This window comes from Echiichthys vipera (assembly GCF_963691815.1).
Source record: "Echiichthys vipera genome assembly, chromosome: 23".
Classification (NCBI taxonomy): Eukaryota; Metazoa; Chordata; class Actinopteri; order Perciformes; family Trachinidae; genus Echiichthys; species Echiichthys vipera.
The window spans coordinates 11,010,438-11,029,508 of NC_139848.1; the positions used below are offsets into that span (position 1 = coordinate 11,010,438).

At 44.1% G+C, this 19,071-nt stretch overlaps 1 protein-coding gene across 1 annotated transcript in view; it reads right to left on the bottom strand.

Annotated features, from left to right (window-relative positions):
* The window catches only part of nalf1a (NALCN channel auxiliary factor 1a), a gene marked incomplete at both ends in the record, with an annotated part of 29,797 nt that extends 10,726 nt beyond the window's left edge, over positions 1–19,071 (bottom strand). The window contains one exon of the mRNA XM_083937858.1: positions 18,385–19,071. Within this exon, the coding sequence (XP_083793984.1) occupies positions 18,385–19,071 (687 nt within the window). The remainder of the gene's footprint in view (positions 1–18,384) is intronic.

Consider the following 19,071-nt stretch of genomic DNA (forward strand, 5'->3'; position numbering starts at 1 on the left):
CTACCTGGGCTATTTCCTCTGTGTGATGTTGTTTTTTCTTGAGTGTGGAGTGTGCAAACTATGGATTCCTGATACTTCAGATGGTGCCGGCTGGTTTAGTTCACCAACAGGAGCATTTTCATACACACACAAAAACATAAAAGGAACACTGACAAAATGTTGTTGACGGGACTTTGATGCGCTCACAACTCAAATCTCTGAGGCTGCCTCGGGTCACTGACGCAACCCTGGGATAATCCGGCAGGACAGGGATACGTAAGGGGCGTCTGTCTTCCTGCATTGATGTCCGCACTTATTACAACCCGTTCCCCGGTGATGTAACGTATCCAGGCGCTGTATGCGTGCTTCTGGAAAATGACACTCTGAGTCTTTTTTTATCAAATTATTTGGTTTGCAATCTGAGTGCAACCCTTGTTTGTACGTTCACCGTGTCATCTCCCAGCAGCGGGAGAAACAAGAGTCAGAGAGGGGCTAAGGTGGAGGACTGCAAATCTGACGGCTTTCTTGTGTCAATTTCTTTTCTGGCAGGCGATGGCCCGAGGGCTCCAAACTGGAACAGGGGCTCAGTCCGAGTTCAGTTCTTGCAAAGGGTGAGTGACACCTCTGACACAGGCGGAGCTGACTGACACTCCACACAGTGAGAAAAAAAAGGATGGCAAAACAGCCCTTTAGATCCCGACGGTGTTTGAGGATTTCTTATGGAGATGCAGGCACAACGAGAGTCTGGAGAGCATCGTCGTAAAATACGTGGCAATCCACAAATCTATTTTCAGTGTGTGCCGCTTACATATGGGCCTCCGTGCTCACGAGGGATTCGCAGGAAATGATGTAACATGTAATCCAGCGTAATTCCCTGATTGCAAAGCCCTGTGGGACGAACTTGTGAGTTTGTGCGTATAAATAAACTTGCTCAACCAATGTGAGCATGTTAGTGTGATGCGCACAGAAAGCCCCCGGAGAGTTTCATAATTCAATCATGAAAGATATCCTGCAATCTCAAAATAATCACAGAAGTATATATGCAATATGTATTATATGATGTAGAACCTCTTGAACAAGACTGCCGAGCAACACAAAACATAAATTAAGCCATATATTACTCCTTTTTTACTGTTTTAATCTCTTTTTATAAAAAGGAATAGTATCTGCGGTTCTAACTAAATAGAAAATACTTTTCACAAGTGCGGAAATAACTGATCTTTTGTTTCTCGTGATGCGGTCCCTGTGTCCAGAATCCTTTCGTGCATTTTATGCTTATTTTCAGGTTCATACTTGCATGATGAGTTTCTACTGGAAGAATATGTTCACATGCTCAAAAAAGACATTATTTTTCTCCTACTGTCTGTCTGAATATACGTGTATTCACCTTCTGTCTGAAACGCTCCGTCTCTTTAAATCCCCCCTCCTGGAAAAGTCCAGTCTGCTCTGATTGGTCAGCGTTTCCTGGTCTTCCTCGTCTGCGCTCTCATGTCTCTGCACAGTCATTGCAGCCGGGGAATGACTGTAACAGCGCTGTAGCGGCACTTTTCTACCTATATACAGTATAGTTGTGACATCACAATGAACAGAAGTCCTGGCGGCTCGTTTAAAGGCGCAGTTTCTGAATACGGGCTGTGTGCATTTCTCTGTGGATTGAGTTTTGATACTTTCACACTATTTATACAGCACCTCAACCTGCTTTATAATAAAAAAAGACATGGTATCTAACATTTTGGCTCCTTTAAGCCCAGTGCTCAAACATAAATCCGGTTTCTTGCCTTAATCGGAACTAAAAGTAGATGTTTATAACGCAAACAAAATTACAAATACAATTACTAAACGAGAGCCATGTCATTTTCTTAGAAGAACACACGTCTGGATGTTTAAGGGTGAAAACAGTAAACAGATGCCTTGATTAGTAAGCCATCAATTGTATTGACAGCCTCCAGAGCTTGTGCTGCTGTTACACTATAATTGAGCTTCTTTGATAGCTGCCTGTGGCCACAGCAGCGGGGGAAATTGGCAGGGACATCCCCATGCGATATGAGTATTTGTGTTGAAGATTCAGCGCCTACTGAAATTTTGTAGGTACTGTGACTTCAATACTGGACTCTCAGATTCAGATACGTTCAAATATTCTGTCATCTGTTCTTCATGTTATATAGCTTAAGTCATAAAGCTTTGGTTTGTCTTAAAATCTAAAACAAATCCAGAGAGCCCCAGATGCACACACAGCATGAACATTCTTAGCCTGTGACATTGCTCAGTGATCCATCAATGGTATTGACAGGCCTCCAGAGGCTTCCAGAAACCCTGAACCCTTTAACTGGAAATGCCCGGACGAGCACGCTGCCTTACAGGATGTTGGAGCATGGATCCACCCATTAGGACATGGAGAAAAAGACGCCGTTCGTTTCCTTGAATCCCTGTTTCGTAGATTAATTCTGAGAAAAACATGCTCATGAATGTGCATGGCGGGATTTGTTTTCCGCCGGGTTTAGCACGCAGGCGTGGCAATGGATCAGCTAGTTTACAAAACATGTAAAATGGTGTAAAAAATCCTGTCCGCTGTGGGAAGCGAAGCTAATTTGGGTGGATACGAGGTGGTTTCCCAGGTTAGGTTTCATGTCGAGTAGATTAAGCGGCGCTATGGTTTCAGGATCCCTCTTGGCACGGTTCCAGCTCTGCAGCGCTCTCCGAAGGTTTGAAGAATTCATTTTCAGCTGTGACAGAGCGTTGGGAGGCTGCTGAATAGGTCGGGGTGGCTCTTCTTTCTCTATCAAGCACATAGACCTAAGCCCAGGACATATTGACTGCGATAAATGCTGAGTGGGGGCTTTGACACACAAGAACCACATCAAACTGGACTCAGCACAGCTGAACTGAGCAATACTATCATCAACACCTATTCTGAGGAGGGAGGGGGGGCGATCAGTATATAGATTTATTGGCCTGGAAGGGAGTGGAAATGTAAAAGGTCACCGTGTAAGTGATGAGGGGCGGATAACCGTGGTCAAGATTGCAATCCTTACGCAACACTCTCAGCGCGAACATTTCCAAGAAAGAACAAAAAAAACACAAGGAGAAGGTAACAATGGCGTTCATGTCCAAAGAAAAGGGGAGAAACTTGTACAGCTGATGGTGCGATCACACCAGCGTAAAGCGTGCACAGCCCTGATTAATCCGAACTCCGAAAAAACAAGCATTGTAAAAGTTGCTTGTCGTCTTAAAGTTGTACTCCGTAAGATTTCCATCTACTTAATTGCCTTTAAGTTCCTATCTATCAATTGGTGAGTCCTAAACAATGATGATTGATTATATGACCCACTAATGAAAGCACTTCCACTTGACTTTTTTTGCGAGTTTTCTAATATCTGTGTCTGTGGCGATGTTCGCAGGCTAGATGTAAATAAGCCGCCATGTTAGTGGCCATATTAGTGGCCATGTTAGTGGCCATGTTAGTGGCCATGTTAGTGGCCATGTTAGTGGCCATGTTAGTGGCCATGTTAGTGGCCATGTTAGTTGCCATGTTAGTGGCCATGTTAGTGGCCATGTTAGTGGCCATGTTAGTGACCATGTAAGTGACCATGTTAGTGGCCATGTTAGTGGCCATGTTAGTGGCCATATTAGTGGCCATGTTAGTGGCCATGTTAGTGGCCATGTTAGTGGCCATGTTAGTGGTCAGTCAACACACTGACCGTGAACGTGAAATCTTACGGAGTACAACTTTAAGGACAAACCTCACACATCTATTTAAACTTTTTTACAAATCGGCATACTTTGAATCAGTTTATTGCAACTAAATCACAGCAAAAGTCTGTTTGTTTCGGGTTCACACCAGGAGCAGCGGGGGTCTTCCCTAATCGATCCAAACTACATTCAGAAAACAAACGTTTTAAAAGGTTATTTGCTCGTTGCCTCGCGAACATACCTGACTAAGTGTGAATTCAGACTTTTTACATGTCAGCGTCAGGATGTAGTTATTTCGGCATACTTTTCACCCGCCTATTGTAATCAAATCACGGTGTCACACACGTATCTGGGGCTCCTACAACAGGTACAAAGCATCAACAGTGTTAGTTCAGCCATGGTCACACTGTTGGTGCTCGACACTGGCTGATCTTTTTTGAGTAACAGGAACACAAATGATCCCAACAAAGCTTTGCGCTTTGTGTGAATGCATCATAACTCTCTTAGACACCGGTTTAGTGAAAGGAATCATGCGGACAATTCATGCAGCGGGCTAGAAATAAAGTGTGGGCAAATTAAAAACTGGTTGGGATGGAGCAGGAGTAATATACACGCAATAAAGCTTTCAGTAAGTTTGGAATAAAACATGCATGCTCTGTAAAACGCTGGTATATTATTACCGCAAATGTTAATAAAAGCAATCCAGGAATGTAACATTAATACACAAGGACAAACTGAGAGTTACACAGCCAAGAGGCCTCCTATTCCGCCCACAAGCTCCTGAGTTGATGCGCCCCTTCCTCCTGCTGTCTCTGCAGTCAACATCACGGCCTTGTGATTGCAAAATTACCTTTCCGATATCTCTGGGACGTGGCTGCTTCTGAGAGCGCCTATTACATTTGAAAAAGAGTTGAGTTGCGTCCTAATTTAACATCTGCTGTTATAACCGAGCCGAACACTGTATGGAGAGATGGGAGAGGGGCTCGGCTCCTCAAAGCGCTGCGGAGCGGCTCTCGACTCAGGTGGCCACTTGGCAGATCAGACGTGAGGATTTGGAGGAGAGGTCACGCAGGAGCAACATCCGGGGGCTGTGAGAGTACCAGGTGGCTCTGATAATACTTTGACATCATCCGTCTCATCTCTATTCATGTTAAATGGAGCAGCTCTCAGACAGATCACCGCGCGCCACAGAGCCAGGCGAGAACGTTGATATATCGGACCATTCTGCAAAAGCCTGGAACGCACCACCCCGGCCTCCACACCCTACTCCATCTCGCTAGATGAAGGGTTCACTACTTCCTGCACACTGTAATCATGGAACCGTGAGGTGTGGAATCACCCAATAATTCCTTGGAATACTAGACTTCACAGCAGGCGGGAATGAGTCCTAAAACCAGGAAATGAGATACTTCAGTGAATACCTCCCTCAAGATTTTTGAAGCTTGCATGTGTCTTTAAAGCGGCGGTTGCTAACAAGCGGCTAAATGAGACTACAAACGCCGTTACGCCGTGCAAGCCAAATCAGTTGGAAGCTGTCGGATGTGGTAGTTTTACTTCTGGCGGTTGCATTCACGCTTCAAGAATAAAAGCGGCGTTCATTTGCAAACATTATCTTGCCGAACAAAACATTATCTTGGCTCAGTGGGAGAGTGGGTGGTCCATTCGGGAGATCGACGGTTCAATCCCCAGCTCCCCCGGTGTGCATGTCGAAGTGTCCTTGGGTAAGACACTGAACCCTGAGTTGCTCCCCGTGCTGCTCATAGGTGTGTAAATGTGGTGTGAATGGTTAGATTAAATCGTACGTAGATGTCCACTGCCATCAGTGTGAATGTCTGTGTGAACGGGTGAATGTGACAAGTAGCGTGAAAGCACCTAGAGTAGTCAGAACACTAAAAAGGCGCTATATAAGTTATAATATAATAAATTATATGTATAAATTATTAATATTATAATTACCATCCATTTACCATTTGTTCCTACAATCCCGTTGGCGTTTTGTCAAGGGAACTAAGTAGGGTTCGGCACGAGTTGTAAATTCCAAGATCGAGGGATTGCATCAATTCCTCGAGGGCCAATCGAGTACTCGTTTTTCCAGATCTATTTTTAGAACGCAACGCATCTTCCTGCAGGGATAATGATGCACAGCAACACAGCCTGCCCAACACCTGATGCTTATTATCAATCAAAACAGTCACAGTTCCCCTTTAAGGATTTGTTTTTCACAACCACAACTTCAAAACATTGTTTCCTCACAAAAACTTTATTAAATTTGCGTTTGAATTCTGTTGTTTACATTTTTTTGTATGTGACTGTTTATATATGTATATATATTTGCGTTTGCGTTCTGTTAATGATGGCACAGAGGTGGCAGGTATCAGCAGGTGCTGCTTTGCCACAACGCTCAGATTTTTGTACCGGTGCCTGTTGGACTACCACCGCTCCAGTGGGCTTTTCCTGAGGACGAATGCACGGCTCACTGAAACGAGCTTCTACCTCGTTGACGTCCATATTTTCGAAGCAGTCCTCCCCGAAGAGAGTGTCCAATGCCTCGACATTGACGTCGATGCTTCGCCCCTCCAAATCGTCTGGGTCTTGCACAGTAACCCCGTCATGTAGGTTAACACAACTTCTCTCGGATGATGAAGCGAAGAACCGGTTCCAAAAACCGAGTTAATTTGAAACCAGGACTATTACTCACGCCCATCCCTAGAACTAAACGATGCTATCTTCTGGGTCGGCCTACAGAATTACATCGTCCCTGCGGTTCTTTATGTCGATTCCCAGTAGAAATCACGTGCACTCAGCAGCTGAGCAGCAAAGTCCCACTGTGGTTAAACCGATGTGTCGTAATCACAATATAGATCGTGTCTCTATATATAGATACAGGGGGTGAACTTTTCATACTCCAATGAGTAAAGTTTCCCTTTAACATCTTACTGCATCTGGTTTTGCTTCAATGCAGTGAGCACTATTATTCAACAATACTCAATTATATCTTGTCTTAACTAGTAATTTCTCTACAAACCACTGCTGTTAGAGGTTTAAAACAACATAAGGCGTCACTGGGTAGTATCATTCTTACAGAAATAGACAATTTAACATGGAATATTTTGTAGGCAACAACATTATACCATGTGAACGAATGAAAGGCTTTGGTTTGGTTCCAACAAAACACTGCACGTCTCACATGTAGGACTCAACACAGCCTCCTATACCTCCTACAGGAAACAGTGTGTGTGTATGTGTTATAACATCATCGTCCGACTAGAGTGAGTCTCATCTTTAAACACTTTTGTTTATGATGTGCTTTTTTTTCTCCGCAGACTCGTCGTCTGCACCGCTGATTGTTCTCTTTGTTTCGTTGTTTACACAGCCTCACCTTACTGGTAAAAGGAATGTGCAGACATAAAGGAAAGTCTGAATGAATCGAAAATGTTGTTTTGTTTTTCAGATATCCTATATTTTGAAAAGACTCATGCGGACAATGAATGTATGTGCTCACAAGTATCGAGTGCATTAAAGCCTGATATCTCTCTCTCTTTACGTCTTCAGCAGGAACCACTGGGTTTGGGGATGAGTATCACAGACAGAGAGTAGGAAAATCGGAAACAATTTAGTGGCCCAACTAACATGGGATTTCTTCAGAATATAAAGCTCTGCTTGTGCTGGTACACACTGCTCAAGTGGAAAGCATAAAAATAGCCTCATACTAGTATTTTGCACTCAAGCATCACACTGCTGTTATAGACCAGACTGCAAGATTCATTACAGAAATCTGAGCACCACACATTCAAAGGTATATATTGAAATGTCAAAGTCTTGAATAATAAGGTCCAATTTTAGATAGACAGAGCCAGAGAAGGACAGTGATGCTCATGTCTCACGACCAAGGAGCGTATCAGTATCGACCGATGCGGACTGCTGCGTTTGCTGATAGTTTTTTCCCTGTATTATTTACAGACAGGCGTCCACGGGCAGCTCCTGGAGACGACAGTTCAATAAACGGTCTTTTTTTAATTTATTTTTTAATTGGGACGCATAACATTTGTTATCATCATTGTGTAATTTGTATGGTGTGACTTGAGGGAACAAATGTAGTATCGGCTCCAAATATCGGCTCAAGAAAATCAGCAGTCCGTATCGGTCGTCGGCTAAGGCTGATGAAATAAAAAATCAGCATCGGCCCTAAAAAATCCATATCTGCCGACCCCTAGTTTAGATACCTCTGTCCAGGTAAAAACAGTCACCTCCGGAAACACCTTCCAAACTCATTCAAAGCCTCTGCCAAGGTGGACAGAAACAAAGGGGGCGAGAAATACAAGTATCAGGGTGACAATGGCCAAATATGTGGATAAAGGCCGACGGTTCACTGACCGTCGGCTAACTAGTTAGCTCAGAGAGCTACTGAGCAACAAATGCCAGAGGGAGTTAAGGGAATAATACGGGTAAAAAAAGAAAGAAACTTTGAGAGACAGTGTAACTGACTAGCACTAGCATGTTCCCAGCTTGCTAGCGCGTTAGCCATTAGAGTAGCTAACTAATTACGTCCCAACAAGCCTCTAGCATTGTCTGAGGATGCATGGATTCATTTCCTGATGTGAGTGGACCTTACCTCTGAGGCTATTCTATTTCTTGCTGTTATGTTGTGGTCTCCTCTCATGTAAGATGATGTAATCGGCAGCATTTTAATATACTGAAATCTGACATTGGCAGTGCAGTGCACTGTTCGTACTGTGCATTAATTTAATACATAAGACATGAGCAATTCAATGGCAAGAACTGTACAAAAGTGCCATTAGGCAAACTGCCGCACTGCGCTCTCATAAACAAAACTCAAGTCCAGTGACTGACAATTCATTTGACAGGACAAACATCATCCTCAATCATCCTAATGGGCCGCATGGAGCTTAACAGATGTTACCTTTTACCTAGTCCACTGTACACATGCAGACCTGGTTTAAAAAGCTCTAAGAACTGTGCATAGAGAGAGAGCTACCTTACTGGGGAATGGGGGGAAGTCAGATAATCCCATTAGTGCCAAGAGGTGGGGGAATGGAGGTGTGATCATCTGAAGGCAGCCCACAGGGTATCCGAGTTACCTAGTCATCAGTTTTCATATCTGACACCACCAGCGACTGACAATGAAGGACACAAGACCTCCACCCTGCTCCTGCATTTCCTGCATTAGTTAAATACTTACATTCACTACGGCACGCAGCAGCTGGGATATGCATTCAGGCTTTATCCATCCCTGTAGAAATAATCCATTCAAATACCTATGCCGACAATAGGACTGTTAGACTAATTGATGTCATGCCCATAAATGAATGAAGGTATTAATCTGACCCTTAGGTGTCTCAAAGGGGGGGAAAAAACATCCTGCCTGTAACATCTTTGTTTACTATATTTCATTACTTTGGCTTCATAATTGTAACGTTTTTACTATAATTACATTTCCGTTGTTCCGTTATTGCTCAGGAGAGCAGCTTGGCAACGAAGCGCAATCCATCTCCGGGGAGGATGTTTATTTTTTAATATGTCATTTTAACATGTCTGTGTGTGTGTGTGTGTGTGTGTGTGTTTTCTTTGGAGCAACATACACTTTTTAAAATTCCACACAATAAATGCAAACAAGCAATTTATTTGTCATGGTCAGTAAGTAACAGTTGTATAATATCCTCTGTGACTTAAGGGGGAGGTTTTTAATGTCTGAGACAAATATTTAGTCTTAAGTGCAATTGGAGGTAACCCTGGTAACGTCATCAAGTCAAAGGCAACATAACCCTGATGACGTCATAGGGGTTATGCTGAACTGGATTTGAGAATTCGTAAAAGAAGCCCTGCAGTGGGAGTTAGAAGCTAGTGGTCAATTCCCAGGCAGGGAGCTCAGTAGCTCAGTCCATAGGTGACTTGGCTGGGAACCGTAGGGTCACTGGTTCGAGTTCCTGTGTGGACCATGAATGGAGCGTGGACTGGTGGCTGGAGGGGTGCCAGTTCATCTCCTGGGCAATGCCGAGGTGCTGTTGAGCAAGGCACCGAACTCCCAACTGCTCGGGGCGCCTGTCACTGGCAGCCCCCTCGCTCTAACATCTCTCCATTAGTAGCATGTATACAGGTCCTGTCTGTGCATGTGTGTGTATTTTTGGGCCTGTGTGTGTAAAATGGAAGAAAAAAAAATAGAGTGAAAATTGAATTTCCCCTTTGCGGGACATTAAAGGAATTCTTCTTCTTCTAATAAAGGTGATGACTGAGTTGCATTATGGGAAATGTAGGTTCAGCCTCTGATGCTTTAATTTAAGCCAACTTTACGGAAGTACAATGCTAAATCTCTGGAGTGCCTCTTTAAAATGTACTATCATTTCTAAATGAAGCTATAAGATGAAATATACGGTACATATATATTTGAAAATATAGCAAAATATAATGCATATATAAACTATTTCAAAGAAAAAGTGACCCAAACAAAAGCTGGTTGGCTTTTCTACTTTGTTATAACAAAAGCCATGCTAGCAGCTCTGTGAGGCTGTACTCAGCTAACAGTGCTTTTAGCTGACTGCTCACAATGACAATGTGTAGCAGGTATAATATTAACCATGGTAACCATCTGAGCTTTAAAACGTTAGCATGCTAACATTTGCAAATTAGCACTTAACGCAAAGCACAGTCGAGGCTGATGGGGATGCCATTAGTTTCATAAATGACATCATTCCTGCACACATCGACTATGTAGCCTTAATTACAATCTTCACCTTTGATTGACAGCATTACTGTATGCCAGAGGAATCACTTCACATGTCACCTATAATGGAAATGACACACAGGTTAAATGAGCCCTATTAATTGGGTAACCTACTTTAACCCCCTTCTCCCTGGTGCGGTTTCCCTCCCTCCTCCAGCCGTGCTGTTATCTCATGTGATCTGATCTGCTCTCCCCACAGCGGTGCACAGTTAAAACAATATGGAAGCGCTGCCGTGCACTGCAGCAGCTAGCCTCCCCTCTCTCCTCCCTGCCTCATCAGCATGCGGTTCAGGGATCTGTCCATTCATAAAAGGGCTGTCGTGGAGTGGGCCAGGCCTCTTCAAGGGACAAAACCCTCTCCAAGGTCAGCATGCACAGCCGCCGCGGGAAGAAAATGGCAGAAATCACACGTGTGTGCGCTTCAGTGCACAGTCATTCATTAATGCACATGAGACTCTGTAGACTGGAGCAGACAAACACAGCGTCGGCTGATATAGTAGATAAGGGAAAAAAAAGCTAACAAGGGCCGTAATATAAGAAAACATAGGTGATCACGGGATATCCATCCAGATGAGATAAACCACATAAATACTGAGGGATAACTGATAGATTTGGGGGTGAGAGTATGTGTATCTATGTCTTGTTGTCACGTAGGAGGTACTGTGGGAAGCTACCCGTATGTGAGCCATCATAATCACTGCTGGTTTGATGTATAAACAGAGAACACTGGCATACAAAGGATACAGCTCTAAAACAAATCAAGACTACATGACTGCACTGAATCATGACAATACTGACCCTTCACATGAAAGCATAACAGGTACTATCCCCCTACTATGACACATGTGTTGCTGTTTGATTGATTGCATATTTAGTTTAGAGCTGACTAATAAGATATAAGCCTGTCTATATTGATTTTAGTGCCACATTTTGGCCAGACTTCCCACAAGTATCTACAGCTTTATGATTTTAACTCTGCTATGTAGAAGCTTGCACCTAACCGTATGAACCTAACCCTGACATCTGTGTAGTGCGTCATCCTGACTCACTACAGTACATCCAAGAACTGGGAAAGAAAGACGGACTGGAGACAACGTTGCATTGTAGCAAACGTTTCAAGCATCAGTGATGTAACTTTCGGAATGAACCCTTTTACTCACAAATTACTCAGGACGATTCCACACATTGTAACAAGTCTACAGCCAGGCTAGCCCCTCTGTCAAGGCCCATTCCCACCCTACACTAAATACGGATATGGTCCCTTTCCTCCGGTCCCAGAGGTAATTTCGTCCGTCAGTGGGTCCGTCGCCTCTGAGCTCACAAAACCGGAGTGCTCCGGACGGAACGGAGCAATAGCACCGGAAATCGAGGCGGCAGTATAGAGTCGGTCCAACCGTTCACGAAAATTGGGGGAGAAGAGAGTAGTAACTGGACACTTAAAAAACTAAAAACCAAATCATCGAAAGTAGCGTTAGACAGCCGCCAGAAAACTCAAAGAAGAAGAAGAAGAAGTAGCAGCGTCGGACATCCTAAAGTGTCGGAAGTGCCTTTCGTCATGCAGCTCTGTCATCGGCAAAACCAAAGAAAAAAACTCACCACTCACATTCATTGAGTGGTCTCACTTGCCACATGTACACTTTTTGCGATTTCAGATAAAAAACAGCAAAATCGTCTCCTCTACAGACACCATGTTTGCGATTGACGATGCTTGTAATTTGCGACACGACACTCCCCTCTAGAGGAAGTTTTGCGTAACATCCATAAAAACGCTGAAAACGGACGGAGGTATGAAGGGTAGCACCGGAGACAACGTTTGTGTCCGGATCCTGAGGTATGAATCCAGCTTCAGGCTGCCATTACTTAGCAATGCTTTAAGATAAATGCTAACATCAGGATGCTAACATGTTTACAGTGACAATGCTAACATCCAAATGTTTATGATATGCAGATATGTGATATATATGGATATATGATCCATGTTTACCATGTTAGTTGAGCATGTTAGCATGCTAACGTTCGCTAATTAGCACTAAACATAAAGTACAGCTCAAGTCAATGGGAATGGAAATTAGTTTAAACCAACACCGAAGCATATCAATGATCAAGTTCTTACAATTCATCCAAAAGGGGGACATGTGCCAAATTTCGTGTCAATTCATTCAATGGTTGTTGAGATATTTCCGTACCTACATGTCGCTAGCTAAAAATGACAGCTTAATTGATTCATTTGTACATAAATAGGCTTTAATGTATGCATAATAAAGGCTGCCGTCACAGGTGGCTAGCAAAGACTTTAGGCTTCATTCAGCCTCAGCTCCATCCAAGTTCCACCTTTTTGCCCATTTTTGAATTAGCCGGTTGTTGGGTGGGCTAGTTAGCCTCACGTTAGCCCTCAGGGCTTTCTGCCAGATAGGGTTAATTTGAACCCAAACCACTATGTCAAGTTGTTTTGTTGCCTAAACCTGAGAGATTTCTGGCATAAAGTTCTGCATGCCAACTCCTCCCATGTGCTTTAGGCGTTGTCAGGCAACGCCAGAAAGTTTTTCAGAAGCCTTTGGGTGACGTCCCAATATTGCATACAGTCTATGGCTCAAGCCTTTTCCAAACCCTAAGAGGAAAATGCATCACTCCCCAAGGCTCCATCTATGTTAAGATTGTGTTTCAGGGCCCCCTACCTGAGAATTGATATGCTTGTTGTTACACATCATTTACTGCTGAATTGCATACGGTCCATATTGTAGATAAGGAAATAACGGATAAAGAGAGTGCAACTTTAACACTGGTCAACCAACTTTACATCTAAAATACACACACACACACAGAAACAGGTCTTTAGCCCAATCAAACAGGTTCATAGTAACATGATGTCTTCACTGCCCTATTTCGGTCAGAGGAGCTGCCCACTATCAAATGAAGGACAAGTGAACGCGGAGGGCTCAGCTCAGATCAATAGGGATCAACCTCTTGGTATTGCTGCCAACCGTCCCTCCGGCTCAAAAAGAGCCCAGATCAATGCAGATGTGTGTGGTTGACAAGGATCTAAAGAGGGAGGACACAGTGGATGCTGTCCTCCTTTCCACTTTCACACAACACCGGCTAAGATTAGACATTCAATCGGACCTGGAGGGCGGGGGAGGAGATGGATTTGCGCACAGACTCATCAGCCGTTGTGTTTTGAAATGAGTGGTTCTACAGTAGTAACTGGGGAAAAAGAGGAAGCAGTTGGTAGGAGCAGCACCGGGAGTCCCGCAGAAGGTCAAAGAGGGAGAGGTTATGATAGGATAGTTGATACCTTTGCAGCCGATTCATTATTCTTGTCAAACGATTGTCAGCGTGTAAAAAAATTTGTGTTGTTGTGGGAATTTTGGATATTTGTTATTCATAATCATAGTTTTGTCAGGTCAGACGCAGTTCAGTGTCTCCTCTGTCTCACCTTCTTAATGGATAACGTAAATAACTGCCTCATGATGGTATAATGGCATATGTGTGCATCTGCACTCTGTGTTAGAGACCTTGTGATGAGAGAGGTTCAGAATGTTCAGAATTGTAATGTCTGAGGCGTGTTTTTGTTTGGTCTAAAGACGTCCCCCAACCGAGGCTTAGCTCCTTCTGTCCTTTCCTCTAAAAGACTGAGCGCCAGTGGGCTCGGGGTCATTCCTGCTATACTTTGAGCTTTGTGAGGAGGCAGGGGTGAACGTATTTTTGTCTGCAGAGGAAAATCTGAAATAGTCTTCCATCCACAATAAGGGAAGTCTTCCATCTACAATCTTCGCCCCACATATTCCTCTTTCAAAGGTCAACTCAAAAAGTGGCTTAAATCAAATCAAAAGTGCGACCACTGACTCGTCTGTATCATATTGCGCACAACGTTTTATTTCATTGATTTATTCTGTGTGGGCCTGAGTATGTAATGTATTGTACGGTGTGTCTTGTCTCTTCTATTTGTACTTTATTTATTTATTTAGTAGTATTTGTATTTGTTCTATTTTTTTTTTAGCAGGGACTACGGATGCAAATTAGCATCTTTGCTATAATCCGGCACTTTTACAGTGATATGTTATCGTGCATTAATGTGCACTGTCCCTAACAAAAAAAAGTATTGATTAATTGATTGATTGAAATACCTTGTCAAAATAAACCACGGAGAAAAAGCTGATCCTGTTTGTTGATCTTTCTTGCAGGAATCCATTTCCAACAACAGTGTCATGCTACGCTCATGTCATGTGGGTGCTGGGGATGTTTCCCAAAATGAAACGCTTGGTGGGTAAAACCCTGACAAGCTACATTTTGCTTCCCTGGAGAGAAATGAGATGCAGCCCCCTATTGACCCTGAGCCTGAGTTAGTTATATGTAATTAGTTTGTGCTAACTTGATTGAGTTACACAAACGGAAGCACAAGTCAAACGTTAAAAGTAGATTTTATCTTGAGGCTCCTACATAACGTGGGGACATGCAGGTTAATACATATTTGGGTATTGTTTTGGAGTTTTCTAAACAGGAAAGCTGCCTCGTCAGGACCATGTGGTTTTGGTTTGATCCGATCTAATTGAGAGTATTAATACAATTCGCCAACTGTCATCTGATTCTCATTCAAATCCCGACTGGCTAATGGAGGTACCGACTTCACCTTCTTCCAATTTATTCATCGCCACTTCAAATTAGTGAGAAGAGCAGCGTAGGAAAAAATTGCAGCAGGTATTTTTTCATTATTTTCCACAGCCTTAATTGTTATTAGTATTATGTCAAGTTTTCAGTGTCCTGTCATGCTCAAAATGTGAATAATTCCACTTGTTCCACTCTATAAATATGAATATTTCTTCATCTTTTATAACAGTACATTCAATTCCTGTGTGTTTTTCACTGCTGGTTGGACAAAAAAGGACATCTGAATATGTCACATTGGGCTCCGGGTGGTGACTTTTAATTATTTTCAACCTATTGACTAATAGATTACAGATAAAACATATTGCAGATTTATTGATTATGAATATAATCATTAGTTGCAGCCCTAATAAGGACAAAACACCATGTTTGTAGGCTTTAGAGCAGAATTTCAGGTTTTTTTTTGTCCCACCTCGAAGTAGAAAGAAGATAACTTTCGTAGTTCCTAATTATTATTAATATATTAGCAGCATACCAGTCATGTCCACAAATCAACTACAATAAAGAAAAGTCTACCTTTAGGGCACCTGCATTGAAATTCATACACCTGCTCAAATAGGTTTCATGTGAATAGCTGATAAGATTTAGTGCACAACATGGAGGAAGCCCTGCATTAAATAATGCAATTGTCGAGGGACCCTAGGTCTTTTATCAACGGTTGTTGAACATGCTTTTTGAGAAGCCACGTTTGTTTTCGACTCATTGTTTCCTGTCAAACTAGAGTCTGGCGTCCTGGTTCCCACTCAGAATAAAGAAAATCTTCTTTCAAGCCAGCATTAGCGCATCAGCCTGGGCTTAAATGTTTTAGTGACATCCCTGCTGTCAAGACGAATGGTGTTTTTTTTTCAAAGTGTCAGATGATGGAAAATACCGTAGTGAGGAACAGCACACAGGCCGTGTCCACTGTGTGATGTTTCACCTCAGGCTAGAGGAATCAAAGCGCCACCTGCGGAGCGCGGGAGTCACTCCTGCACAACAAACACTACTCTCCATGTCAAATATCATCACTTGAAATGTCAGAGATCTTTGGGGAACCAAAACACTGGCTACACCTCCCTCCGCTGTCCCTGCGTGTTGAAATGAGACAATGGGGCAGCCAGGGATGTATGTGGTTAATGTTTTCACACTTTCCGGCTCAGAGTACACTATAATCTTTCAGTATTTACACAGATTACATAATATATCTGTCTGTGTCGGAACACAACATGCACTGCTAGGCTTCTCCGAGGCAGGTGGCCATTAACTCAACAAGGACTTGACATTAACGCTTGAGGCGTACGGCTCTTTCCGTGACCGACCACACACACAGGACTTGGAACAAACCTATAATCAAGATGGTGACAGCGTAGGGTCATAAAGAAATTAGCAGCTTGGCTAAATGACTGTTTTCTCTCCAAGTGCCAAACGGTGAGCTCAGAGAGCGGGGAAACAACAGCCTGAGACTGACAGAGGATAAAACATGAAATCACATGTGGGCCTCCAGTTCAGCAGCAGAAGAGAAAAAAAAAAATATATATATATCACACAAGGAGGTTGCTTCAGTGGGAGCATTCCTCAGTGGCTGATACTTGCTGGAGTGGCTGGCATGGCATGATTTTCTTTTTCAAAATAAGTTGCATTCACCGGCAGCCTTTGACATCGCCTTTTTCCTTCCTCCTGTAGCATGAGTGCATGTTCTAAAGCTGCCAATAGACCAACCTTGATGTACGACTATCAAGTAGCTGAGGTCAGGCTTTACTAACTCAAATGCCTTCATATGCAGAGAGTGTTTTGAGCCGTTGAAAATGGAGTATAAAGTCGCCAGCAATGATGGTTTATGAGAAATATCAGAGTAAAAGAAAAGATCAATGGATGAATAAATTCATCCCATGATTATTTTCCCCTATTGTTTAGTTTATGAAATGTCAAAAAAAGTTCCTACAGACAAGGTGACGTCTTCTAATGTCTTGTTTGACCAAAACACCAAAATCCACAATGAATCGAAATAGTCGGCAATCATTTTTCTATCGATCGTCTAACCGATTGATCACCGAACTGTTTCAACTTCATCCTTTCAAACATATTAAAGGTAGTTATAACGGCTTTGATGTGAGGTCTGAGACCATATGACTTTACTAAAAAACTAAAAAAGCTGTGTTGTCTTTGCCAGGACTGTGGCAGTGAAGAAAATATTAAAGAAGGTTAATAATTGTTTGATAAATACAACACACACATCATCTTTTTTGTGTGAGTGTGTGTGTCCCTCTAAATTGAAGCTAGCCTTGAAAACTATCCATCCCCATGCATTGGGTTTGTGTAAGCAGGCAGATGGCCTTATTAGAGTCGCGTTTTGACGCCTGTGCGTGTGTCTCTGCCACTGGTTGGGTGAATGGAGGCCATCTGGGATTGGCCACGGCTTCTGTGAATGGAGCCGGGGAGCGTCATTCAGCACCGCGGACAGCTCCGCGCCGCCGTGGAGCTGTCCGCGGTGCTGAACGCAGCCTTTATGGCTCAGCGTGGTCACAGCGGCAGCAGCAGCAGCAGCTCCGGCCGGGCCCCTGCGCGTTTCCCGGACACCCATTACAACCTACTCTCACCCACCGTCATCTACTATGAGCTGGTAAACAGTGCTCGGCAATCAAAGAGCGAGCCCGGGCCCTACACGAGGCCTACGTGCGGGCCTGGTAATGAGCAAACACAAAGTGGAAAGCGAAGAAAGCCTTCCGCCACATTAGGCAGGGAAACCACCTCTTGACTTTAATGAAACGCTCTTGATATGGAGTGGGCGGCCATGATGAACACCTGGCGGACTGCGACAGCACACACAGGCTCCCCCGGAGTTGTTTGCATATGCCAACAGCCTTCCTTCCTGCTCAGGAAATTGTTACAAACGCCAAAGCTACATAAAAGCAAGAGCAAGAGGGTGCAGATCTAACGAGGCCTAACCGGGTTATCGACGGAGGATCAGGCGGGCTGTGAGCTGAAGAGGCGCCCGGCTGGTCTTCAATGTCAAAGAGCGGAGCGTGGACTGAGAGGGGAGGTAGAGAAATGACTCTGGATGCTGGGAGAGAGAAAAAAAACACACTAGCAGGGCCTCCATCTGCACATTAGCATGGGGCCTAAACACAATCAGGAGATGAATGAACATGAGGCCCGGAGCCGGGAGTCTCCTTGAATCTGTCATCCGTCTCCATGGCGACAGGAGGAGGAGGAGGAGGAGGAGGACCAAAAAACTGGCATCTATCCGGGGCCCAAATCAACAGATGGCCACCACATCATACCCCCCCTCCCCACCCCCACCCCCGCCCGCCCCCCCCTTCCCTTTTGCAGCCTACCTTGCACTGCTCCATGCACGTCCTCACCGAATATTCCCCCGGCTCATATTTCTGAGACAGGAGCTCAAAGTCCTCGTATTTCTCCTGTGCGTGCTGGTCGTAGCGCTGGTACGCCTGGACGCACAGGCTGCATCTGGTCGTGTCGCCATCGCCGAGCACGTCGAGGCTGCAGTTCAAATTGTCCGGACTCGTCGACCCGTAAAACAAATCCAGCAGAGAGTAGGAGTTACAAAAGGAAAGGTACAAATCGCTCATATTTACAGCCCGCGTCCCCTCTTTGTCGGAAAGGCCCCCGCACAAATGGTCGGCATCTGCGAAAGTAAAGCAGTTTTTAGATAAACTATCCTGGTGGCAAGTTTCGAGCCGCCACAAATGTTTGGTAGAGTTTCCTATAAAAATAGCATCTGGGTTTCCTCTGAGGCTGCTGTGTGCTGAGTGGGTCTGGGGGAAGAGGAGGTGGGAGGATGCGAACTTGACCCGGGTCCGGGCTAGTTTGGCCTCGGCGCAGAACCACAGGTGATCAGAGAGGAGGATGGTTAAGAACAAGAGGGATGCCAAGGACAGTCGCCATCTCTGCGCCCTCTCGGAGTCGGTGAATGGCTTTTGGTTGTCGCGGGGGGGCTCTAGCCAGATTTGGAAGCCGTCGTCATCTTCTTGCTGCCAACACGTCCCAGCACCCCTGGTCAT